A 26333-nucleotide genomic window follows, 5' to 3' on the forward strand; every position below is an offset into this window, starting at 1 on the left:
TTCTCCTGGTAATGTGTCCTAGGGTGTTGGTTTGATAGGCTGTGTTGGCTTTGGCTGCTTTAGTGTAGTGTCTATGTTTCTGATTCAGTTATAATCAACATTGGTAATGTCTGTGTGTACCTCAGTGGCCTAGGCTACAGAGGTATAGAACTATACTATTTGCTGGGATGCAGCTTTCATAGATGTGGTAGGTTTGCTGCCAGTTGGGTGTAGTGCACTTAGCTGCAGATACAGGACACCTGTCAGTTTCGAAGGGTTGCATGAGGGGAGCCACCCTGCCAGGCCTGGGCAGGTGAGGCACAACTGGTGTGACAGCAGAGGCATGCTACTCATCAATTCCCAAGGGATCTGGGAGGGTGGGGGTGCTATAGTATACCCAGATGGTTGTGACACAGTGGATCCAGTAGTGAGGTAGGGTGCCTGTCAGTGTCTGAGGGCTACTTGGAAGCCAGGCCACACCAGTGGGCCAGAAGAGGTACTAATCAGATCACCTCACAAGGTCTCTGGGGTCTGCTTCTAGAGTCAGTGTGCCAAGGTTCTGTGAACAGGCTGCCCAGATGCTCTTCAGATTCCTTTGCCTGCTGAGCTACTCAGAGCAAGATACTTGACTATTTCCTCAGTGATGGGTGGCTTGGCAAGATATACCTGAGTGTTTTACCTAGGATTCTACACGCCAACTCTCTTGGGGAGGAAGGCCTAGTGGTTGCCCCATGATTTTTTAAATTCTTATTTCTCATTTACTTTATTATGACATAAATAATGATAAAATATTTCCCAATCTTTATGTATTCTATTTTACTTAAATTCATTTCTTCTTTTCATATAGGTCAGTACTTAAGAATACAACATAATTCTGGACTTTATTGAAGAGAATAAAATGCTGATTTCAGCACTTGTACTTTTGTTCTATTTCAGATTTGGTGTGAAGAAGAAGCCAATTTATATTAATGTCATAAGGGATCCTATTGAGAGGCTAGTTTCTTACTATTACTTTCTGAGATTTGGAGATGATTATAGACCGGGATTAAGGAGACGAAAACAAGGAGACAAAAAGGTAATACTTTAGTTTTTAAGACATTATCATACAGATAATTGTTTATTAAATGTAATGGCTGATGCTGTTTTTAAATTTTTTGTTGTTACTGATAATAAATGTACTGCTTGCTATTGTGGAAATTTTGAAAGGAACTCCAAAGTATATAGCAACAGAAGTAAAAGTATGTATGTAGCTAATATCTTGAAATATGCATAATTTCTCGTGATTTTAAAAAATATTTTTCTTGGCCTAGTACTGAATATTCACTTTATTATAGTCCTATTAATAATTTTCCAGGGCTAGGATATAGCTCATTGTTAGAGTACTTACGTAGCATGTGTGAATGTGTGAGGTCCTTGTCCAGCCCTAGGGGAAAAAAAAAAACTAGGAGACCATTAAGATCATTATAATTATTGATTAATAAGATGGGTTTTCATATATAGTTTGGTTCTCTTAGTCTTAATGATGGCAATTTATATTTACTTGTAATCATCAGGATTAGTATTTTGCTAAAGCAGCTATTCAGACAAGAAGAGAATAATGGGTGGACAAAGTTTGTATCAGGTTCAGATTTGTATTGTCTTCCATTTCGGTGCATCCTCTAGAATATCACCAGATTTATATTTCTAAGAACTATACTCATTTTTCCCTTTTCTAGCAGAATATCTTTATTGGGACCTCATTGCTCACAGAATTACCTAAGGCATAGGAAACATAATCTGACAGGATTTGAGACCTACCTCTCCTGCCTTAATTTTCCACCAGGCGCCCAGCCAACTGCTTCAACAATATGAAATGTCACCATCCTCCAAATTTATTATCGATTCGTATTCTTTGCACATGTTATTCCTCATATTTAATATGCCTTTTATTCACTCTGAAAACTCTGTTTACCTTTCAGATTTCTTAACATTTCCTCTTCCATAGTCTTTTCTGTTGTACTCAAGCAGAATTAGTCATCCCTTTTAAAGTTCCCAGAGCATGCCATCTCTACTTTTTTTTTCTTTTAATGTATTTATTTATTTATTTTTATGTGGTGTTGAGGATCGAACCCAGGGCCTCACCCATGCTAGGAGAGTGCTCTACCGCTGAGCCACACACCCATCTCTACTTTTAAGCATTTATATTATTGTCTTCCCCCAAATGTAGTGAACTTCCTGAAGCATGCATTTAATTTATATTTGAGTCCTAGTACTTAACATGGTACCTAGTTTATATGTAAGCACTTAATAAATGACTTAATGTGTAAATTATGCACATTTTAAACTTTAAAATGTTGTACAGGAGTGATGCTAAGTATGTTATATATAATAGTAGTCAACATGCAACAAAAATTTTTAAGTTAGGTGTTTCTTCTTTGTCACATGATGGGGCAATATTTTTTTGTTTTCTTTTCTTTTATTATGTTTTCTAGAAATTGTATTTCTTTGCTTAGTGTGAAAACATTAGGCAAAATGTACTGACTCAAACACAAATAAGTAACCAAATCTTTTTTCCCAGGGTGCATCTATCTTTAAGCATTAATTTTCTACAGAAATATTATATTCTACAGAATTTTGTGAAATCTATTAACATAATTCTTTTGTGGCCTAATACTTTATAGAACTATTTTGCTATTTATTTCTAAACCTGCTTTTTAGAAATTATTGGTTTTGCTCATTTTAGTTGTTATCATTTAGTCTGTTACTCAGTAAATGTTTGTACCCATCTTTCTCCATTGATAAAAGGAGTAAGTCATGTCTGTTCCCGAATGCACCATTTGGCACTATCAGCCTTGGATAGCATGGTTGTGTGGTTGCTATCCTATGTAGTTTAGGGGATTGAGCAATAATTCTTAATGAAATTAACAATAATAACTTCCGTTTATTCTATACCAAGCACTGTTTTAAGTTATTTATACGTGTTTTCAAGTAACTCACACAATTCTATGAGGTAATTGCTGTTATTATCCTCATGTTACAGTAATTTTGACACAGAAACATTATATACCTTGCCTAGTGTCATACAACTATAAGCTGGAATTTAAATTGAACCACTCTAATTTTATAACCCATAGTTATAACCCCTCTTTTTTTCCCTAAAAACATTTTATGCGAAAGACGTGACAGAAATACTTTTAATACTCATGGAAATATCCAAGAAGATATTTTAACATCAAAGTTGTTGAGACTGCATGTATATAAAACATTTCTCAAAATGAAGACATACTTGAAGATAATGTGATTAAACTGTGGCCATGATTATGTTGGAAATACAAAGTCTCTTATTTTCAAAACAGTTTGAATCTCTTCATTCCCATGAAATTGTATATTGGTACCTCAAGTGATATGCAAAGAACTATTAGGCAATATTCAGTTCATCCCTCATGGCAATTATTATGTTATAAACTATAGCATTCCAATAATTTGAACTGCTTTCTGGTTATACTGTCAAACAGCAATTTGAAACACATTTCATCTATTTATACTTAGCATAGGTTTCAGTTGGTCTCATGAGGAACAAAAGATTTGTTTTGCTGGGTGAAGTAGTACCACTTACATGCCTTAATTCCAGCTACTCCAGCTACTCGGGAGGCTGAGGCAGAAGGATTACAAGTTCACGGCTAGCCCCAGCAACTTAGCCAGACTGTCTTAAAATAAAAATAAATAAATAAAAAGGGATGAGATATAGTTCAGGAATAGAGTGTCCCTAAGTTCAATCCCCAATACTGCCAAAAAAAACCAAATAATCTTTTTGTTTTACTTGGGAAGTTTTAAATGCTCTGTGTTTTTTTATATTTTAGAATCAGAGTTTTACCTAATTACCTAGAAAGTAGAAACAAATAGAGATTTGAAGGCTTTTATTGAAGAACCATATAGATTAAATTACGGTTCTCAACCTTTTTCAGAACTCCTTTTATATTCTTAAATAAAAGTATAAAGAAACTCAAAGAGCTTTGGTTTGTATAAGCTAGACCTATTGATATTTTCCAACAACAGTGGAAAGCCCATTTTATGTTAACATAATTAATTTTAATTCAAATAACCGTCCCCCACCATTAAAAATTAAAAATACTAGTATCATTTTACATTTACAAATCTTTTAGCATCTGGCTTGAACAGCCTGATTTTCATATCTGTTTCTGAATTCACTCTGTTGTTATAGTCTTTTGGTTGGAGTCTATAAAGAAAATCCAACTTCATACAGATGTCATTGGAAAAGAGAGAATGTTAATAGTCTTTTCAGAAAATTGTAGCTATTCTTCAATATTTTAATACGAAAAAAATTTAAGTTTAGTCATGGAATCTGAAACCATAGCAGTGAACTTTTTATACTCTGCTACATCAATATTCATTAATATATGTTACACTTTGAATTATTAATCAAGCACAATTAAGTGTGGGCGGTAGGAAGTATTTATCACAACATTTATCATCAAAGACGGTGTGGGAGCACTGGGGTTGAATCCAGGGCCTCGTGCATGCTAGGCAAGTGCTCTACCAGCCTCCTTTTAAATTTTATTTTGAGACAAAGTCTCACTAAGTTAATCAAGCTGGCCTTGAACTTGCAGCACTCCTGCCTTAGCCTCCCAGGTAGCTGGCATTATGGGCATATACCACTGCACCCAACTAGAAAAGTCTTTAAGTATTGAGAAATTGTTAGGCATATGGCAGTAAATGTGAATTTGCCAAAATTTTATTTTTTGCTTAAAAGTTAACTGGTGTGTGTGTGTGTGTGTGTGTGTGTACGTACAGGGATTGAATCTGGGGTGCTCTACCGCTAAGCTACATCTCTAGCCCTCCCCCCCCCCTTTTTTTTTTCTTTCTTTGAGACAGGGTCTTGCTAAGTTGCTCAGCCTAGCTTCAAACTTGCAGTCCTCCTGGCTCAGCCTTCCAAGCTGCTGGGAGTACAGGCATGCACGACTATACTTAGCCAAAAGTTATCATGGTGCCTTCAGCATCACTCTGATTGCTCAGTATTGCTTTGGCTATATCTTCTATATCATTGGATACCACAGAATTTCTCAACCTGGACACTGTTACTCTTTTAAGCCAGATAATTCTTAGTCATGAGGGACTGCCTATACATTGGTAGATGTTTGAAAACTTCTCTGGCTTCAAGTGCAGAGGCATATGTATATAATCTAAGCAACTGGGGAGGCTGAGGTAGGAGGATTATAAGTTTGAGGCCATTCTCAGCAACTTGATGAAGACCTGAACAACTTAGCAGAACTCTATCTCAAAAATGTTTTTAGAAGACTGGGGATATAGCTTGGTGCTAAAATGCCCCTACATTCAATCTCCAGTACCTCACCCCCCACCCCCACACAAATCCTCTGGCCTCTACTTGAGGTTCCCATGCCTCAATTGTAAGAACCAAAATGTCTCCAAACATTGCCAGATGCCATCTGGATAGCAAAGCAGCTTGTACATAATTTTAGCTTCGTACTGTCCTAATTATTAAATACTTTTATTAACTTTTTTTTAACCAGAACACCAACGGGTTTATACTTATAGAAAGAGTAAATGTGGAGGAAAGGAGGGGTAAGACAAGATAATACAAATGGAAGAAATGATCTACAGTAGAAGGGGTAGAGAGAGAAAAGGGGAAGGGAGGGGAGGGGAGGGGAGGGGAGGGGAGGGGGGATAGTAGAGAATAGGACAGACAGCAGAATACATCAGACAAGAGAAAGGCAATATGTCAATCAATGGAAGGGTAACTGATGTGATACAGCAATCTGTATACGGGGTAAAATTGGGAGTTCATAACCCACTTGAATCAAACTGTGAAATATGATGTATTAAGAACTATGTAATGTTTTGAATGACCAACAATAATAAAAAAAAAAGAGTATGTGTATGTGCTTTAAGTAAAAATCCAAAGAGAATTAGTTTTACTGGCTCCAGAGAACATAATTTCTTCCCCAATTAGCCTTTTCTATTTCTTTCTCTAAATTAAATTAAAATAGCTAGGAATTATAGTGAATTTAGTATATTATACTTAAAAATGATATTGATGTGCAAAAGATAATAACAGTGTCAAAAGAAGTCCAGACTTACTGCTACCTGATCTTAACCATGGGCTTACAAAATATTGTCTCCATAGTCCTTAGCAATGCACAATTCTATGAGCATGTTTTGCTTGTGGAATGTGAATTTTACTATTTTGTGTGACAATAGCATTTAAAAATTATTACTGCTGGGCACAGTGGCACACATCTATGATCCCAGTGATTTGGGAGACTGAGGCAGGAGATCATAAATGAGGTCCAGCCTGAGCAATTTAGGGAGATCCTGTGTCCAAATTAAAAACTGGGGATGTAGCTCTGTGGTAGAGAACCTCTGGGATCAGTCCAAAAAAGGAATATGTTACTGTTGTTTAGAAAAATATTTTATATGTAAAACACCACAGAAAATCTATATAATAACTTAGTAGCTGGCATACTTAAAGATTTAATAACTTCTCATTATGAATCACATTCTTTATCTCAGTAAAAGATACCAGTATCCACCCAGTGTACAACTCAAGAGTCAGCTTTGACCACTCTTCTTCCTAGGTTTCTGATTGGACCATAGGTAGTTTCTTTTCACCAAAAGAGAGAAAATAGGAAGAGGAGTAAATTATAAGGGAGTTCAGGGAAGAGATGATGAATTCTATTTAGACTTGGCTTTGAGTCATCCATAAGTTGGGAGAGGTATCCACTAGAAATTATATTTGTACCTTAGACATATGTCAAGAATTCATGTCTGTTTTGATGCCAATACTATGATGCTGTTTTTGATAGTATAGCTCTGTAGTACAATTTGAGATCAGGTATTGTGGTGCCTTCAACATCACTCTTATTGGTCAATATTGCTTTGGCTATTTTGGTTCTTTCAATTTTCCATATGAATTTTAGGATTTTTTTTCTAGTTCCACGAAGAATCTGTATATTGCTTTGGTAATATGGCCATTTTTTTATTTTTATTTTTTTTTAAGAGAGAGTGAGAATGAGAGAGAGAGAGAGAGAGAAAATTTTTTAATATTTATTTTTTAGTTTTCGGCGGAAACAACATCTTTGTTTGTATGTGGTGCTGAGGATCGAACCCGGGCCGCATGCATGCCAGGCGAGTGCGCTACCCGCTTGAGCCACATCCCCAGCCCAATATGGCCATTTTTGACCATGTTAATTTTGCCTATCTAAAAGAAGATGGATAGGACTTTCCATCTTCTAAGGTCTTCTTCAATTTCTTTCTTCCGTGTTTTATAATTTTCACACTATAGAAGTCTTTCACCTCATTAGAATTATTCTAATGTATCTTATTATTTTTTATTATGAATGAAATTATTTTCTTGATTTGATTCTCAGCAGATTCATTGTTGGAATATAGAAAAGCTATTGATTGTTTTATGTTGATCTTGTGTCCTTATGCTTTGTTGAATTTGTTTATCAGCTATAGAAGTCTTCTGGTAGAGTATTTCAGGTTTATTAAGTATAGGATCATGTCATCAGCAAACATAAATAATTTGACTTCTTTTCCCATTTGTATCCCTTAATTTCCTTGGTGTTTATCCAAAAGAACTAAAATCAGCATACTGTAGAGATACATGCATACCAATGTTTATAGCAGTGCAGTTCACAATGGATAAGTTATGGAACCAGCCTAGATATTCCTCAGTAGAAGACTGAATAAAGAAAATATGGTAAATATATACAACAGAGTTTTAGTCAGCAATAAAGAAGAATCAAATTATGCCATTTGCTGGTAAATGGATGAATTTGGAGAACATCATGCTGAGTAACATAATCCAGACTCAGAAACACTCAAGGGTCATATGTTTTCTCATATGTACATAAGCTAGAGAGAAACAAGAATTTAAAATGGTGGTGGTAGGGGGGGATCTCATGAAAATAGAAGGGAAAACAGTGGAACAGGGGGGTATGGGAAGGATAGTGAAGGGAGGAACTATGAATGAAATTGACCAAACTACATCATGTACATGTATGAGTATATCACAGTGAATTCCACTTTTATATGTCTATACTGTACCATTAAAAATAAATTTATAGAGGGGCTGGGGCTGTAGCTCAGTGGTAGAGTGCTTGCCTCGCATGTGTAAGGCACTGGGTTTTGATTCTCAGCACCACGTATAAATTTTAAAAAAAGAAAAAAAATTAAAAAATAAAATAAATAAATTTATAGAATAAAGGCCAATCAGTAGAGGAAGGAGTTTGGGAGAGGGAGGAGGGGGAAAAGGGATAGACTGGTACTGTAGTCAGCTTTTTTTACTGCTGTGACTAAAAGACCTGACAAGAACAATTTTAAAGAGGAAAAGTTTATTTTGGGGCTCATGGTTTCAGAAGACTCAGCCCATAGACAGCCAGCACCAGTCCTCAGGGCCAGAAGTAAAACAGAAGAAGTGTATAGCAAAGGAAAGCAGCTACGGACATGGCACCACAAAGCAGATAGATGCTCCCTTCACCGCAAAATATATACCCCAGAGGCATGGTCCCAGTGACCTACCTCCTCCTTGCCTGCAGTTAACACTCATTTAATCCCCATGGAGAGGATTAATTCACTGATTAGGTTAAATTGCTTATTTATAACCCAATCATTTTACCTCTAAACTTTCTTGCATTGTCTCACATGTGAGCTTTTGGGGGACACCTTATCTATACCATAACAATTGGTGATGGAAATAAAACAAATTACATTATGTGCATTTATGAATACATCAAAATGAACCCCACACTTATATATAACTATAATGCACTAATTAAAAAAATAATTCTAACACTAAATAAGAAATTGTCAACATTAGGTAGAAGTTGAAACGATGAGACTAAATGTGATTGCTTAGAAAATATAGTGTGAAAAAAGGACCATGTGAACAAAGAAGGAAAAGCATAGGTACAAGTGTGTATGTCTGGGGAATAGTAACACTTAGTAATACTAACACTTAAGGAGTAGGCAGAAAGAGTAGAACATGGCAAGGAAACTAAGAGAAGAGAATCAGAAGACAATGAGGCAGGTCCTGAAATTTGAATTCAAAGAGGTTAGTGAAATGAGGATTGAAAACTGGCCCTTAAATTTGTCAATGGGGAGATTATTAGGGACTTCAGAGGAAGGAGTTTAAGTGGAATCCAAAGGGTTAAGGAGTGACTAAGAAATGAAGAAGTTAGGACTGAAGGGTAAGACTACTCTTGAAATAGAAGTTTTGTTTTGAAAGGAACAGAAAACATCAGGAAATGTTTCTCTTAGGTGATGGACATTTGGGCATATTCATACATCTAAAGAGACCAAGAAGTGAATGATACAAGAAACTGGAAAAACTGATGGAGCAGGGTCTCAGAATGGGAGAGGGTGGTATTCCCATGTTAAAGATGGGAGCAATCAGGCTACAGGTGCTAGTAAGGTTTTACCTAAGAAGAAAATCAAGAGAGCTCACTCTTAGCTTCTGTTATCTATGTATAATATGAAGCAGGATCATTTGCAGAAAGGGATTAGAATGTAAATATAGTGTTCATCATTGTCAATCATCAAACTTTAATTTTTTAGCTTTTAATTTTAGGAGTCAAATACCTAAACTAATAATCTAAATGGTCTAAAGAACAATTTAATGTTTTATAGTTTTTTAAATCATTTGGACCTAGTTTACAAAGAAACACTTCCTCACCTCTATCCCTAGTTATAGCATTTATTGTCAGCTGCTGATCAGGCACTGTGTGGGGTGCTTGCAGTCACATTACACCTCACAACAATTCTTTGAGGTCAGGGTTATTCCTGCCATATATTCTAGACCCCAAGATCCCCACTCTAGCACGTTGCCATAGCTCACACAACTGGAAAGGTGGTAGGATTTGGGGGACTGAATTCAGTTCTTTTTGACTCTAGGCCCAACCCAACTTTTGGTTCCTTCATTTCAGAAAATATAATAGGCTTTATATTTCCAGGCGACTCCATTAAATAAGATTATGGGTTTTGTTTCTAACTCTCACCCCTATAATCTTTTTTGAAGTTTGGTAAAATATAATTAAAAAATTAACATTGGTGTGTTTTCTGGAGCCTAGAGATGAGAGCTAATGGCTGATCAAGATTTCTCTTATGCTGAACTGGGTTTTTGAAAGACATTGGAGTGTTTCTGTTCATTTCATTTGTCTGGTTGTTTTCCTTTTTATTTTAAGGACTTGAAGTTTAACAAGAGAAAATTAGTCATTTTTAGGGAATCCTATTTCTGAAATGTGACTGTAATATTAAAGAGATAGTTAATGAGAGTTAGCAAGTAACCAAGAAAACTTTGGTGATCAGGTACTGTGTGACAATCTTGTGATGTAAATAGGGAAGCCCAATGCTAATATGATTGTTGGAAGCAATGTAGCAGTTCATGACTGAGATCTTAGTGAATCATAACACTGTATATAGTAAAGATGGTATTGAGTTGTCTTAATTTGATCTCTTTCACTAGGAAATTAATGGTTTACTTTATTCATCAAAAATTTATATAGGAAAGGGAGAATTTCTGGTATAGGCTAAACTCTGGAGCATTTACATGTATGAACAATTTTTGATTATTCATAAGTTTTTTTTTTCTTCACATCTTCCCTGCTACTGACCATCTTTGGCAGGAAAAAAACATCTTTCTCAAAAGATAAGGATCAGTAAAGAAGGCAAAGCCCAAACTACTGTTTCACTTTTATATTGTGTAATTAGCTACTCAGTAGGTGAGTCAGGCAGATGCTGTCAAACTGCTAAAACAAAGAAGCCCAGATAGTTAAAATAGGATTCTCTCTTTCACACATAGAAGCCTAGAGATGAAAGGTACAGGTTCTTGGGCAGCTTTGCTCTACACTGTCCTTCAAAGACCTAGGTTTCTCTCACCCTGCCATTATTTAAGGGTGGTTGTTATATCCTTTTTTGAATTTCGGTCTCTATTACATCTGTTTTCTAGCCCATGGAAAGGAAGGAAGTATAAGGTAGTTTCCTTCTAAGCAAGTAACCTAGAAAGTATGTACATCACTTCTGCCTTCCACTGCATTAGCAAGACCTTAGTCATGGTCACATTCAGCTAATGACAAAAGAGGCTAACATTCTGACCTGTGGAAGAAAGTAAGAATTGATTTTGGAGGTAATTCTTAGTCTGTCAAAGTTGTTTAGCAGATTTTAAACTACTGGCCAAAAAAAGATTTGAAGATGTTCTAAATATTTTCTTCATTTGAAGTACTAGAATACTTAGAGAAATGCAGAAACTGAGTTGGCTAATTTAAAATAGCCATCCTGCATGACTGTTCAGTTTTAATTATAATAGTATACATTTAAATTTGCAAAATTGTCTACATAATAATTCTATGGAAACAATATTGCAGCCTCTTTTGATATGCTAGTTTCTTGTATTTAAGTAAAACCTTTTTAATGTCTTTGAATCACACACACAAAATAGTGATAAATGTGAGTTCATCCATAAACACTTTAGTAACTTATTCATTTACTCTCTTATACTCTAGTTAGATACAAGCATAAAGAAGCAGAGTAGCTCTGTTAAGTTCCAGAGACAACATACTATAAGCTAAAGCCTGTTAGAAATTTAATAGAAATGGAATCAGAAATTTTTTTCCAATCTATCATAACTCAGTTTATTGAGCCAAAGATTTCATGGAAATTGAGACACGGTAGTGATTGTGAGTACATACTTCTTTTTATGAGCTAAGTTGACATAAATGATAAAACCATTTTTTTTTTAATGGCTTACAGTAGTAAATCTAAGTCAGACGATCTTCACTGAAATGAGTTTATTGGATCTTAAATGTAAGCCATAGTATTTTCACTTTTAAAAAAAATTATAGAGAACTCAAAAAGAGTGTCAAAATGCTTCATGAAAAAAATTTAGTCTTTATCTGCACTAGAATTATGACTTTAATACTCAGTTTAAGCTCCCAAAGTGCTGTCTTCCCAGTAGCAGCTTACAACTATTAATTATGCAGTTTGTTTAGCACTATATTGTGTGCTATGAAGGACATGCATACTGCATGATCTTTTCAAGTCTTTATGATATTTGAGGAGACAGAATGTAACACATGTTAAAACAAAAAGGCACATAAAGCAAGTTTTATTGATTATGATGTACATGTATAGATACCCAGATCCTAAGCAGGTTCTTAAAAGGCAATATTAGCTAATTTATACAATGTGAAAGAAAATAAGTAAACTCTACTTTAGGTTAGAATAGTCTCTGGAAAGATAGTCTTTATGTGAACTCTATTGGAAGAAAGAATCTATGAGAAGAAAATGGAGTCAGCAGAGGTACAGAGTTGGGAGTGCATATGGTGTGCTTGTGAAGCTGTTAAACAGGTTCATGTGGTAAAGATGGAGATTACACAAAGAGATAAGGTGAGACTGGCATGCTGAAATCAGATTATGAAGTATTCCTGAAAAGCAAAATTAGGAGTTTAGTTTTTGTTTTAATTAGTTATACATGACAGCAGAATGCATTTTGATTCATTGTACACAAATGGAACACAACTTTTCATTTCTCTGGCTGTACACAATATAAAATCACAACATTTGTGCAGTCATATGTATTTAGGGTAATGATATCTGCCTCATCCCACTATCTTTCCCATCCCAGTACCCACTTCCACTCCCCTTAGCCCAATCCAAAGTTCCTCTATTCTTCCCTTCCCTTGCTCTCCCCCCACCCCACCCCCATTATGGATCAGCTTCCACGTATCAGAGAAAACATTTTGCTTAGCATGATATTCTTCAACTTCATCAATTTACCTGTAAATGCCATAATTTTATTCTTTTTTAAAGCTGAGTAATATTCTATTGTATATATATACCAGTTTCTTTATCCATTGATCTATTGAAGGGCATCTAGGTTGGTTCCACAGTTTAGCTATTGTGCATTGAGCTGCTATAAACATTGATGTGGCTGCACTATAGTATGCTGATTTTAAGTCCTTTGGGTATAAACTGAGGAGTGGGATAGCTTGGTCAAATGGTGGTTCCATTCCAAGTTTTCTAAGGAATCTCCATACTACTTTCCAAAGTGGTTGCACCAATTTGCAGTCAACCAACAATGTATGAGTGAGCCTTTTCTCCTGCATCCTCGCCAATGCTTATTGTTGCTTGTATTATTGATAGTTGCCATTCTGACTAGAGTGAGATGAAAGATAGAGTAGCTTTAATGTGAATTTCTCTAATAAGATGCTAAACATTTTTTCATATATTTGGGATCAATTATATAATCTTCTTCTGAGAAAATTCTTTTCAGTTCCTTAGCCCATTTATTGGGCTATTTGGTTTTATTCTTTTTTAAAGCTTTACAAAGCCCACTGACTGAGCTATTTGGTTTTTTGGTGTTCTTTTTGAGTTTTTTTGAGTTCTTTGTATATCCTGGAGATTAGTGTTCTATCTGATGTGTGTGTGTGGTAAAGATTTTCTCCCACTGTAAGCTCTCTCTTCACATTATTGATTATTTCCTTTGCTGAGAAGAAGCTTTTTAGTTTGAATCCATCCCATTTATTGATTCTTGATTTTATTTCTTGGACTTTGGGAGTCTTGTTAAGGAAGTCAGGTCCTAATCTGACATGATGAAGATTTGAACCTACTTTTTCTTCTGTTGGGTGGAGGGTGTCTGGTCTAATTTCCAGGACCTTGATCCACTTTGAGTTGAATTTTGTGCATGGTGAGAGAGAAGGATTTAATTCTATTTTGCTGCATATGGATTTTCAATTTTCCTAGCACCATTTGTTGAAGAGACTATCTTTTTTCCAATGTGTTTTGGTGCCTTTGTCTAGTATGAGATAACTGTATTTATGTGAGTTATTTTCTGTGTCCTCTATTCTGTACCATTGGTCTACATGTCTATTTTGGTGCCAATACCATGCTGATTTTGATACTATAGCTCTGTAGTATAGTTTAAGGTCTGGTATTATGATGCCTCCTGCTTCATTCTTCTTGCTAAGTATTTCTTTGACTATTCTGGGTCTTTTATTTTTCCAAATGAATTTCATGATTGCTTTTTCTGTTTCTTTGAGGAATGTCATTGGGATTTTAATTGGAATTGCACTAAATCTTTATAATGCTTGTGGTTGTATTATGGTCATTTTGACAATGTTAATTCTGCCTATGCAAGAACATGGGAGATCTTTCCATCTTCTAAGTTTCTTTCTTTAGTGTTCTGTAGTTTTCATTCTAGAGGTTTTTAACTTCTTTTGTTAGATTGATTCTGAAGGTTTTTTTTTTTTTAAGCTATTGTGAATGGGGTAGTTTTCCTAATTTCTCTTTCAGAGAATTCGTCACTGCTGTATAGAAATGTGTTTGATTTGTGAGTATTGATCTTATATCCTGCTACTTTGCTGAATTCATTTGTTAATTCTAGAAGTTTCTGGTGGAATTCTTTGGATTCTCTAACTATAGAATCATCTCGTTGGTGAATTATGATAGTTTGAATTCTTCTTTTCCTATTCCCTTTAACTTCTTGAGTGTGTCTAATTGCTCTTGCTAGAGTTTAAGACTATTTGAATAGAAGTGGTCAAAGAGGGTATCCCTGTCTTGTTCCAGATTTTAGAGGGAATGCTTTCAATCTTTCTCTATTTAAAATGATGTTGGTCTTGGGCTTAGCATAGATAGCTTTTATAATGTTGAGGTATGTTCCTATTGTCCCTATAAGGTACTGGAAGCCATTAAAGGTCTCTGAGTAGAAGATGTTAGAAATGACTATATTAAAACTAATCCAATTATTATACGTAGCAGATTAGAAAGAAGGGTGGGAAAGGAGCCCAATTAAGAAACTGTTACAAGAATAAGTACACACAATATTGTAAGATCCTGATGGAAATGAAGATGGAAAAGGTAAAGATGAATAAGAAAGACATTACTTCAGGGACGTGAGGCAAAGGAGAAGAATAAGAAATGTTCTGAAATCTTAAATCTAGTTATAAGGGGCACTATGACCCTTCCATAATATTAAATATGAAGAAACACTAGAAAAAAATTTAAATGCACAGTAAGTATTAGAGGATAGATAATAAGTGATCTGGAAGTATTCATTTGGAAGTCTTTTGCCTAGAAATTATCCATCAAGCCAAGAAAGTGTTGATGACTTTGCTGAGGAAGGGAATCGGCAGAGTGAAGATGGCTGAGATGAATACCTAGTAAGTAGAAGGACCAAAATATACATTCAAATAAGATAATGATAGTATATTCAGAAAAACACTAAGAACCACCAAAAGAAGCCAAAACAGAGTGTTCAGGAAATAGAAAAGAATGTTTTAGTGTCAGGAGAGACCAAGAGCTATTTTAGAAAAGAGAAGGTGGGACCAAGGTCAAGGAGGCAAGAACCAACAAAACATTGTGTTTGACTTAGGGAGGAGAGATGGGGAGAGAGAGACACAGACATAAAGACATCTCATTAATGAATGCCTACTATGACCCAGTCTTTGTGGTTGATTCATTCCTCAAGGTAATATTATTCTCTCAGTTTTTAGATAAGGAAACCTAACACAGAACTTAAGTTTTCTGGGTTAAGCATTCAAAGCCAAGTTATGGGTCTTTTCACTGTGTCATGGCAGAGGTCTCCTATAAAAGAAATGAGCAAATGGTGGATTGTGATTTGCCAGGTTTAAGAAATTTGGGGCCTTATTCTTATAAATTTTTTTGTTTTAATGGACCCTCTGAGTTTATTAAATTGTCTGAGTTAGAGTAGTACAACCTGAAGGCCTTAAAGAGTTATTTTAAGTAGAGTCAAACATGATTCTAAAACCTTGAAGCCAGGGCTGCGGTTGTGGCTCAGCAGTAGAGCACTTGCCTCCCACATGTGAGGCCCTGGGTTCGATCCTCAGGACCACATAAAAATAAATAAATAAAATAAAGGTATTGTGTTCAACTACAACCAAAAAATAAACATAAAAATAAATAAATAAATAAATAAATAAATAAAACCTTGAAGCCTTCTCTCAAAACAGATAGTCTTACTGCTCTTTCAAACCTCTTTCCAGAAATAACAGATGGTATTGTAAATCCTTCACTGCAACAACCAAATTTCCCAAGTTTATTCTCTGGTATCTCTATGTCATATCTCAAATAGATAATTCCCTTTAATAAGAAAGTGATATAAACCAGTGTTTACTTTTTTAAAACAAATTATTATCTGGGAGAATTTCCTTTCATGCAGTAAGAATTCTTATAAGCATTAGCATAAAACAAAGTTGTAGAAAAAAATCCACTTTTAACTTTCCTCAGTATCTTGAATATGCTCTCATAACCTGCCCAATTCTTTTATTTTATTATCTTGCCTCACCTACTCCCATTCATTTATTTAATAACTTAGCACATTAAGGAATTTGATAGGTAAGACTTGAATTTATGGCTTACCAGTGCTCCTTTGTCTTTGTTTCAGACCTTTGATGAATGTGTAGCTGAGGGCGGCTCAGACTGTGCTCCAGAGAAGCTCTGGCTTCAAATTCCATTCTTCTGTGGCCACAGCTCAGAATGCTGGTAGGGATATAGTTAGCTTAAATTATATTCCTTATTATTTCTATAATCTGTGTTTCATAAGTGAATGTGTTGATCAAGCACTAGCTATAGGGAAGTCAGTAAAAGATATGACTGAAATAATATGTAATTAATATCTAGCTTTGTTGTTTCTTTTTAAAATGCATTTAAAAGATTGCTCCCATAAATAATCTTCATAGTCTTTTTTCAGAAGCTAGATTGTATTTATTTATTTATCTATCTATCTGTTTATTTATGTTTTTGATGTCCTGGTTTGCTCTATTCCAGCAAAATTCTTAGAGATCACAGGTCACTTCATAAACCTTATTTTTTTTGTACTAAGCTTACAGTTTAGTTTTTCAAGCTAGATCAAGAAAAGGCTAAGGGGATACATTATTATCCTATCCTAGTTTTACTGTTAAAGTGATTTTCACTTTAAGAGAGCCAAGGTTACGGTTGTGGTTTAGTATATTAACAAACATAAGGTAGAAAATCTTGAACAAAGAATTTGTTTCTTCAGAGTGTGCAGAGTGTTCAGTTTTTAAGAATAATTGTACATTATTTATTTGTTCTAAGTCATTTTAGTAGCAAAAGTAGGGGGAAAATAGGAACATATTCAATGTTAAATAGCCCTTAAAACCATAATAATAAATGCAAGAAATTTCTTCACTGTTTGAGATGTATTATTTGATTTCTGTGAAGTTGAAGGTTCTACTTGGTAGATTATTTCAAAGTATCAATGATAACACAATACTTGGAAGCATAGGAAGAAAGTCTTCTCAATTTTTAACCATTTCCTTAAAACTCAGATTGGCAAATTAAAACCTACAGACTACATTTGGCACATCACCCAGTTTTGTTTTTTATAAATAAAGCTTTATTGGAACACAGTCATATACATGTGTTTACTTATTATCTATGGCTGCTTTCAAGCTGCACTAGCAGAGTTGAGTAATTGTGACCTAAACCACAGAGCCTGCAAAGCCTAAAATATTTACTCTCTGAACCTAGAAAAAGTTTGCCAAGCCCTGCCTTGAAACTATAAGGAGTTATTTCTCTACTGGGCATTACTAAGATTGTAATTGAATTTCTTCAGTACGTTTCATACTCAGAAGTGGGGGAAGTCTTGGAAATCAACTGATTCAATTCCTCTTACCCCTATTCCTCCCCCCCTTTAATTTTAATAAAATAAAAATAAGAAAGTGACAAATGTGGAAGCCACCAGCTGAAGCGTACACTGTTGCTTAAAGTCAAAACTGGAACTAGGATTAAAGAATGTTAGAGCAAAATCTATTAACAGCTCTAGTTGACAAAATAAATAAAAATAAAAGATTTTTAGTCAAGCCTTTTCTTACCTATTTTCTGTTCCTCAAATATTTCAGGAAACACAGCTGGGTGCAGTAGTACAAATCTATAATCTCAGCGACTCAAGAGGCTAAGACAGGAGGATTGCAAGTTTGAGGCCAGTCTCAGCAACTTAGCCCAGACCCTGTCTCAAAATAAAAAATAAAAAGGGATGGGGGTGTAGCTCATGGCAAAACATTTTCCCCCCAAGAAACACTATGCTCAGCAAAAAACAAAAACACTAAGCTGAAATTAAGATAAGTGCTAAGTCAGGAATGGTAACACACACCCATTATCCCAGCTCTCAGGAGATAGGCAGGAGGATCAAAAGTTTGGTCTGCCTAGGTCACTTAGGGAGGCCCTGTCTCAAAATAAAAATTTCAAAAAGTTTGGGGTCTGGCTCCATGTCAGAGCCCTTGCCCAGCATGCATGAGGCCCAGGTTTGATTCTCAGTACCTCACAAAAAAAGAAAAAGAAAAAAAAAAAGGAAAGAAAGATAAGCACTAAACACAAATTGCTTAGACCTTCCTAAAGAACTCTTGAACAAAGGTTATAGTGATTTAAAAAAAGAAATTATATTGACTCACTAAATCAGATAGAAGGAATATATGTTATATATGTGCATTTTAAAAAACTGCCCTCAAAGTAGACTTTATTCATATTAAGAATCCTCTAGTGAAGTCTGAATTAGCACTGCATTTTGAGCAGAAACTGGATGGAAGCAAAGGAAGTGAAAAACAGGTGTGCCTACCAAAAGATGTTAATAAAAGGGCATTAAAGCTTTGGATATACATGTGTTTATCTGTTTTTTCCATAATATACAGTATCACGGTCATCAGATACTTAGCAGATTTCACAGCCAGTTTTTTAACTCCTTTTCTTTGGTTTCAGGAATGTGGGAAGCAGGTGGGCTATGGATCAAGCCAAGTATAACCTAATTAATGAATACTTCCTAGTGGGAGTTACTGAAGAACTTGAAGATTTTATCATGTTATTGGAGGCAGCTTTGCCCCGGTTTTTCAGGGGTGCAACAGAGCTCTATCGTACAGGTATATAAATGATAGGTTTCTTTTTTGTTTTGTTTTTTTTGTTTTAATTAGTTATACATGACAATGATAGGTTTCTTTGTGAAGCTTTCCCTAACTTTTTTTGTTTGTTTGTCTGTAACTAGAAAAATATGTTATTTGAAATTACTTCAGTAAAACACAACAAATAGAAAGGCAGGTATATTGTTTATTTCTGTTAAGTATTTTCAGTACAAAACAGTGCCTAGCACACAGTTAGTGTTCATTAAATAATCTTTTTAATGAATAAACATGTATAAGGTGAAATTATAAGGCATTGTAGGAACAATGGAATACTTTAAACTTCAGAACTAGCTTAGAAATGTGTCATATGCAGTAAGGCCAGATACCAAGCATTGGGACGAGGTATTAAACCCTTAGACCTACTTACTACCATTTTAAAGTAGGCTGGGATGGTGGCTAAGACACTATAATACAAACACCATGTGCTGCTTCTGCTGTAGTTTGCTAAAGGTCTGATTCAGCAGCCTTGATAGTTTGGAATATCTGAAAGTATGTGTGCAGGTCCAATCTAATTCTGATTTTTTTGATAAGATTTTTTTGATAAGATGTAGTCATTGGAACTCCTGTCCTAGAGTGTACATATGTCCTAGCTTCTACATGGTTATAACAAATATAAATTATGAGAAAGTAGAATTAAGTTTGGCAATAGATATTTTATCATTTTTAAAAATAAACTGGTCTTATAGAACCAAGCACTTGAAAATACAGTGTATGAGTTGACAGCCTACAGATTACTGAATGGTAATCCTTACTTTTACTGTTGACATTTCATTAAGTCTTCAATGTGTTAAGGATTTACATTCTAAAAGAATAAATCACAGTTCTAGTATGATCAGAGCTTCATTTTTTCTGAATTATGTTAATATAAGTTTGCTTGCCTGTCCTTCAGTGTGTCATATTAATTTAAACCATCGCTTCAAATAAAGAGGCCTTGATCTTTTGTGTGTTCTCTTAATTGTTTACTTTTCCTTTTTTTTCCCTTTGTAAGTAGGAAAGAAATCTCATCTTAGGAAAACCACAGAGAAGAAACTCCCCACAAAACAAACCATTGCAAAACTGCAGCAATCTGACATTTGGAAAATGGAGAATGAGTTCTATGAATTTGCACTAGAGCAGTTCCAATTCATCAGAGCCCATGCTGTTCGAGAAAAAGATGGAGACCTCTACATCCTTGCACAAAACTTTTTCTATGAAAAGATTTACCCTAAATCGAACTGAGTACAAGGTGTGACTATTAAATTCTTGAACTAGAACTTTGATCTCGTCTTCACCTTAGTTCTCAGCTTCACAACCTAGATCACTGATTATATGTATAAGACCGTTTATATTGAGCTGAGTTAGGAAACAGACATTACCATCAAGGAATTAGATACTGGCTGCTATGTCAGTGTTCTGAGAAGTTTTGCGTTTCAGGCATTTTTCTTTTTTTCTGTTTAAATTTTGGTGAGAGTTATAACCTCCTGCCTGGGGGGAAAAACTTGCATCACCTAAAATAAACACATGGCAGGTCTAATCAAAAGACTAAATACAATTTCAGGAAGGGTTCTGATTCTTTTGTTTTGATAAGCATTTTTTCACTTAAAGATGAATCTATTTGCCACTTCACCTCTACTGAATAGTGTTAATAACTGTTTGGCAGTATGTGCTTTGTTTTTGTGAACCATGTCTCATGAAATTTATTGGAATGTTTGATCATGTTTGCTAAGAAATATTTCTGCTGGAGTTGGACTTGCTCATATTTATATAGGTGGTTTTAATTTTTTTTGTGTGTGATCATTAGTGTTAAATCCCAAGTTAAACCATGAATGATGCTATAAAAAGTTAAAGCAGTATTTCTCATTCCTGTCTTCCCAGTATCTAATATTGGGAAGATACTTCTAAGAATGTTGGCATTATCTGAAGTTTTAGTTAAGACTTAAACACATTAATATTTTAAAAAGCAGATTTAGTATTTGTTTCATCATGGGTTATTTGTATAGCTGTAAACTGAGATATTGGTGACTCCATATTATGACTCCATTAGTGAGCTGTGGTATGGGTAGGATTTTCCTACTACTTCTGTACTTTTTCCTGTAGACTATTTTTACTGAGGTGCTTTATAATGTGTTTTAAAGCATTGCATTTACAAAAACAAAAAAAAAAGGAAAATGCTGTAAATATTGCATATTTTATGTATTTGGACCAAAAGGTTACAAGTAATTAGACACAGTGATTTTGCACCAATTTTATTATGTCGACTCGAGTAAAATCATCAGGTCTACTGTTCTTGTATTCTCATTTAACTTTACTGTTAAGACGTCACTGAAATGAATTTCAATAACCTTTCAATTTTGATAGAGTACATTATTCATTACGGGAGGCAGAATACTGAAAAGAGTACTAAGACGAGGAGTCAAAATTTTTTGATTTCTGGTCCTTGTTCTGCAATTTCCACCTGTGTGATCTTGAGAAGACAGCTTCTCTTTGCCTCAATTTCCTCATCTTGAAATGAGGATAATAATACCTGCTGTACCTACCTCACAGGGCTGTTGTGAGGACTAAATAAGATGGCATGTTGAAAGCACTTTGAAAATTGTAAAGTGATATATAAATGTAAGGTATTATTATAGAAACATCTTTAACATATAGTTTCATACCATTCATTTTTTAAACAAAGAAAAGTCCACTTTTAAGCTTTGTGAAAAAGAAATTTATCTTGATATAAATTTGTGTTTGATAAATATCTTCCCAGTGTTTTATCTTCCATGTTTCAACAACTATTGAAATATGAAACATCTGTGAACTCTTGAAGATTCATGAGCAGCTGAGCAGCTGCTTGAGTTCAGAAGATTCCCTGTTGGAAATAGACTTGGTTAGCTCCCTAGAGATAGGGAAACCTTGCTCTTCAAAGTTGAAAGATTTTTTTTTTTTTGGCTGTTATTCTACATTACCATTCAAAAACGGTAGCTATTTTATACCTATGGTTTTTAAAATATATTTTGCAGAGTTTAATTTCCCAGTGCATTCTTTACCTTCTTCCTCTTCTTGGAGTAACAGAGATGAAGACTTTTAGAAATGTTTTCTAAAAGAATGGTCTTTAATATGTTTAGTTTAAGTGAATATATCTGAAAAAGGCTTCACCAAACTCAACATGTTAGGCAGATTGCCTTAGAGAAGTGTAGGGGAGGAAGGAGCACTATTTAGCAGCAAACATTTATAAATAGCTCAAGAAACACTAAAGGAATGACAGAATCATTTTTAGCCTCTTTACCCCAAGTGAAGGGAAATTTAAGAGAACATAGCCAGGCATATATTGGGCGGGGGGCGGTATTCTTGTTTTAAATTTAACTTTACACATATTTGCTGAAAACACAGATTGTCCCACCACTCAAAAGTAAAACACCACTCTAGTGGGGTGTTTGACATTCACCCACTCATGAATAACCCCAAGTTGTTCTTGGAGTACATGCTAAAGCCTTCTTGAGGTGCATTCACTCATAACTAGAGTAGTTCTTAGTAATACACCGATCAGGGGGTCAGTAAACTACTTCTGTGAAGGACCAGAGAGTGAATAATTTAAGTCTTTGTTATAAGCACTCGATTCTGTCATTGTTGGAAAAAAAAGAAAAGGAAAAAGTACCTTAGTATAGAAACAAATGAACATGGTTATGTTCTGAGAAAACTTTATTTACAAAAACAAATGACATACTAAATGTGGTCCATGGGCTACCATCCCCTGCACTAGAAAAATCATTTATGGAGAAATCATCTTTGTACCTGTACTCTAGAGGCCTAAAGGAGTTTATATACTTCCAAAAGCTCCTGGTTTATGTCCAAAGAATAACTTTCTGATTCATGCAGTCTCCCACAGATTCATAAACTTTTATGTATATTGCTTCCTAGTGGGCATGTTTTCTTTCCCAGGTTAACAGTTCAGAATAGGGACATATATTTTAGCATTTTTTAGGGTGAGTTAGGAGTGTCCTTCCTGTAGATTGAGAAAGGGATAGATTGAATTCCATCCAGTCCAGTACAGTCCTAGGAGTCTGAGTCCTTATAATACATAACTTTATAATCAAATAAATAGAATCACTGAGACAATATGTATTTTTTTAAAGTGGCTAATGTGGTTTTCTTTTTTCAGCCTTCGTGCTTTTTCAGTATTTTGACCATAGGGAGATATTTTTTTTATAATACAAAAGCAAATTAACCACTTTGAATTTTAAAGAAAATGTTATATGTGTATGTGTATATATATCTATATCTATGTTTATTTCCTAAAAAGTACCTTTTTGTTCAACTTGTATCAACTCCTGTTTTCTAATTGCTGTGAAATGACAACTTGATAAATTATTGTGATTGTTTTAAAATGTAATGGGGAGGATATATTTTGGTTTTACCCAGCTTTAATCTGTAAAGAATCACTTAAATATATCTGATAGCAACACTTAAAATATTGCATGGGAATTACTTTTCTATCATCCATATGCATTTGTGCAATTTCTAATATATTGGATGCATCTGAATCCTTGATGACTGGATTTAAAGGATTGAAAATCAAAGAACTTAAAACTTGCTGACTTTTAAATTTTTAATTTTATTCCCTATTATTAAAATTCAGTTAATGCCTATAATTAGAAATCTATTGTTCTTGTTCTTTATATGTCCTATTGGAAATTCCTAAAATTTTAGTGTTGTCAGTAATTTCCCAAACAGTATTTTGATATTGCAGATGATTTGCTCATTGTATTTGCATAGTTAGAAAGAAAATAGTTTGTAGACAATGATTCTTTTTTAATAAAATGAAATAAAATTTTAAAAGCATTAGAGAATTTAACTAAAGACTGGTTCCCAAATGCATAGCTGGTATTTTAATTTATATTTAAATTCTACAGAGAACATCTGTGTAAATCATCTAGCTGGATTTTCCCATTGGTCATTGTCAAACACACCTATGGTCTCAGAATCCTTTATTATGAGGAGCACCTGGAACTGTAACCTTTTATGAAGTTTGTCTTTAAGAGGCCCAAGTGCTTCTGCTTTATGATTTGAATGTTTGCCTCTTTTTAAATTTAGTGCTATTTACTCTGAGAGGAAGTGGGGCAGTTGCCGTTAAGTTTTTGCATCCATGTACCCAGGGCAAAGTTGTTGTGAACTGCTCTCCAGGCAGCTTCCTGAAGGGAAAGCAACCCTGTTTCAAATGCACTGCCAATTCAGCTCCTCTGGAGTGGAGCTTACTTTGATTCCCTGGAGGGGGAATTTTAGAAATTGAAATGAGTGACCATTTAGTCAGATTTATCCTATAATTTAAATTCATGCAGCTTTGTGACCTTTGCAGTACTATTTATAAAATGGCTGCTGATGATAATGACCTCTTTAAAACATTCTTGGTAAACCTGTGACAGACACACTGGTGCCGTCCATCTGGTTTTTTAGACGGCTTTTGTAGCTTTCTTTTTAGAGTCAAATATGTGAGCATCTCTAAAGCTGTGTTGAATGTAACTTAGAGAAACACATTGTCTGTTTTGACTTTTCTTTTATAAATAGCTAAGCAGTGCCTTCCCTCCATCACACGCAGTCCTCTTGGAAGATGCTCATTACTTCTTTTCCTGCCCTCCCCACCTGCCAGTTGATTCATTTATGCAACTGTTTCCAACTTCAATCCGTTTTGTCACATCTGTTGGAGAGATAATCACTCCTTTTCTTTAACGCTCTGCCAGCCTTCTGTTGTTGATGTGTTTCAGTTGACTACCTGATGCAAAAGCTATAAAATAAACACTCAATGGGAAGGGGAACATGACTTGGTGTCCTGTCTTAATATTTCCTTCTGTGGCTTTGATGCTAACGGGTATTTCTACGCTGACTTGGTGTTCAGCACTGTCACCTTAACTCCCAATTATTGTTGCCACCAGAAGGGCATGCATCATGGTTGGTTTGTAATGATTTCATGGCTCCTTTGTGGCTATTTTATCCGGACTGACATTCCGATGCTGCTCTTGCTTGTGTTTAAACACTGGTACTGAAATTTCAGATAGAAAATTTGTAAGATATACTTAGGGTATATACTTAACTAGATGAAAACAGAAAAATGGGAAAGGTCTATTAGGACAAAAAGGAAAATTGAAAGGAAAAAATTATCTAACATTTATTATAAAGTTTGGGCATTTCCATAATGCTTGAGAAAACATTTCTAATTGTTTTTTCACCCTAAAAGTTGAAAAATCTCAACTCCCAGCCCCTGGCTTATTGTTCTAAGTAATGCTGGTTTGAGTTGTTTATATTTTATCATCAGGGTGAATAAAATACCAGTTCAGTGATGAATTTTCTAAACAGAATTTGGTCTGTACCACAGAGGCAGAGCAGAAAGCATGGATTTGACAATTAAATGGGCCTGCATTTAGCAGTGTGCCATTATTAAATGGAGATAACAGGATCATTGTAAAGGTTGGTCATGAGAAATGCAAGATGCTGGCCTAGGGCAAACTTACTAGCTTTCCATATGCTGTGCTACAATATTGTTAGGAAGCCAACCTTCCTTCTCATCCTATAGAATCTTAGTTGTGTCACTTCATAAAAGATGGTTTTATAAATATTTTTTAATGCAACTTAATGCTATTTTTTTGAATCTCTTAAAAAAACTGTTACCTTAATGTCTTCTCACTTATACCTGTAGCATAGATATTCCTGGTTCTGACACTGGCTGACTTTCCATGTCCTGATTTCCCATGAGAAAAGCAGGGGTGTGTTGGAGTGGGAAATGCTGATTGTTCTAAAGGAGACCACACTTGGCTTATTCCAGAAGTGGCTTTGTCCATATTTTATTGCATTTGAACAGTATCAACCACCAAATAATACACACAAAACTGACAATACCTGGAGTAAAATAATTTGAACTCTTTCAACAGAAAGGAAACTCTTATTTCTACAAGAAAAAGAATACTTGCCTTATAATTGTACATTAACTGATCACATTAGAATTCCAGGTTCTGAGAATATCTGAAAAACAAACTCAGTATACAGTGATCATTACCTAAACCTGCATATTTTCATAGTAGTCTTGTGGTTGGTTGCCAGCTACTTTGTAAAGCAGGAGGAGTTGATCTTTCTGAAATTTTCTTCTAGTAGTAAAGAGTACAAAAGTGCAAATCCCCAATCACTATCCACCTGTTTTCTTTCTCTGAAGGAAGCCCCTTTGCCCTTCCTGTACTTTGTCTTCATTACACTCTCTTCCACCTTTGTTGCCACAGAACACAGGTGTGGTACCTTGGAACAAAACCGAATAACTAACTTCAAAATGCATGTTTCCCCTCTTGCTATTTAAGGGATAACCAGTTGAGTGAACAAGGAAAGGTTTCATAAACTCACTGCTCACGTTGTGGTTTGTTGTGGTTTTTTTTCTAGTAGCATGGGACTTACTATACAGATAAGAAA

The 26333-nt window shown here is 34.9% G+C and overlaps 1 protein-coding gene across 2 annotated transcripts in view; it reads left to right on the forward strand.

The window, feature by feature from the left end:
- Positions 1 to 24645, forward strand: part of Hs2st1 (heparan sulfate 2-O-sulfotransferase 1) — a 181144-nt gene extending 156499 nt beyond the window's left edge. Inside the window, exons 4-7 of one of the 2 annotated variants that reach the window (XM_077791112.1) lie at positions 916 to 1054; positions 16397 to 16494; positions 18727 to 18884; positions 19912 to 24645. In XM_077791112.1, coding sequence (XP_077647238.1) covers positions 916 to 1054; positions 16397 to 16494; positions 18727 to 18884; positions 19912 to 20141 — 625 coding nt within the window. In that variant the 3' untranslated portion in view covers positions 20142 to 24645. The remainder of the gene's footprint in view (positions 1 to 915; positions 1055 to 16396; positions 16495 to 18726; positions 18885 to 19911) is intronic. The other variant, XM_077791113.1, reaches the window with a different exon arrangement.
- The last annotated feature ends 1688 nt before the right edge of the window (positions 24646 to 26333 follow it).

The sequence above is a fragment of the Urocitellus parryii genome, chromosome 11, assembly GCF_045843805.1.
Source record: "Urocitellus parryii isolate mUroPar1 chromosome 11, mUroPar1.hap1, whole genome shotgun sequence".
NCBI classification, from domain to species: domain Eukaryota; kingdom Metazoa; phylum Chordata; class Mammalia; order Rodentia; family Sciuridae; genus Urocitellus; species Urocitellus parryii.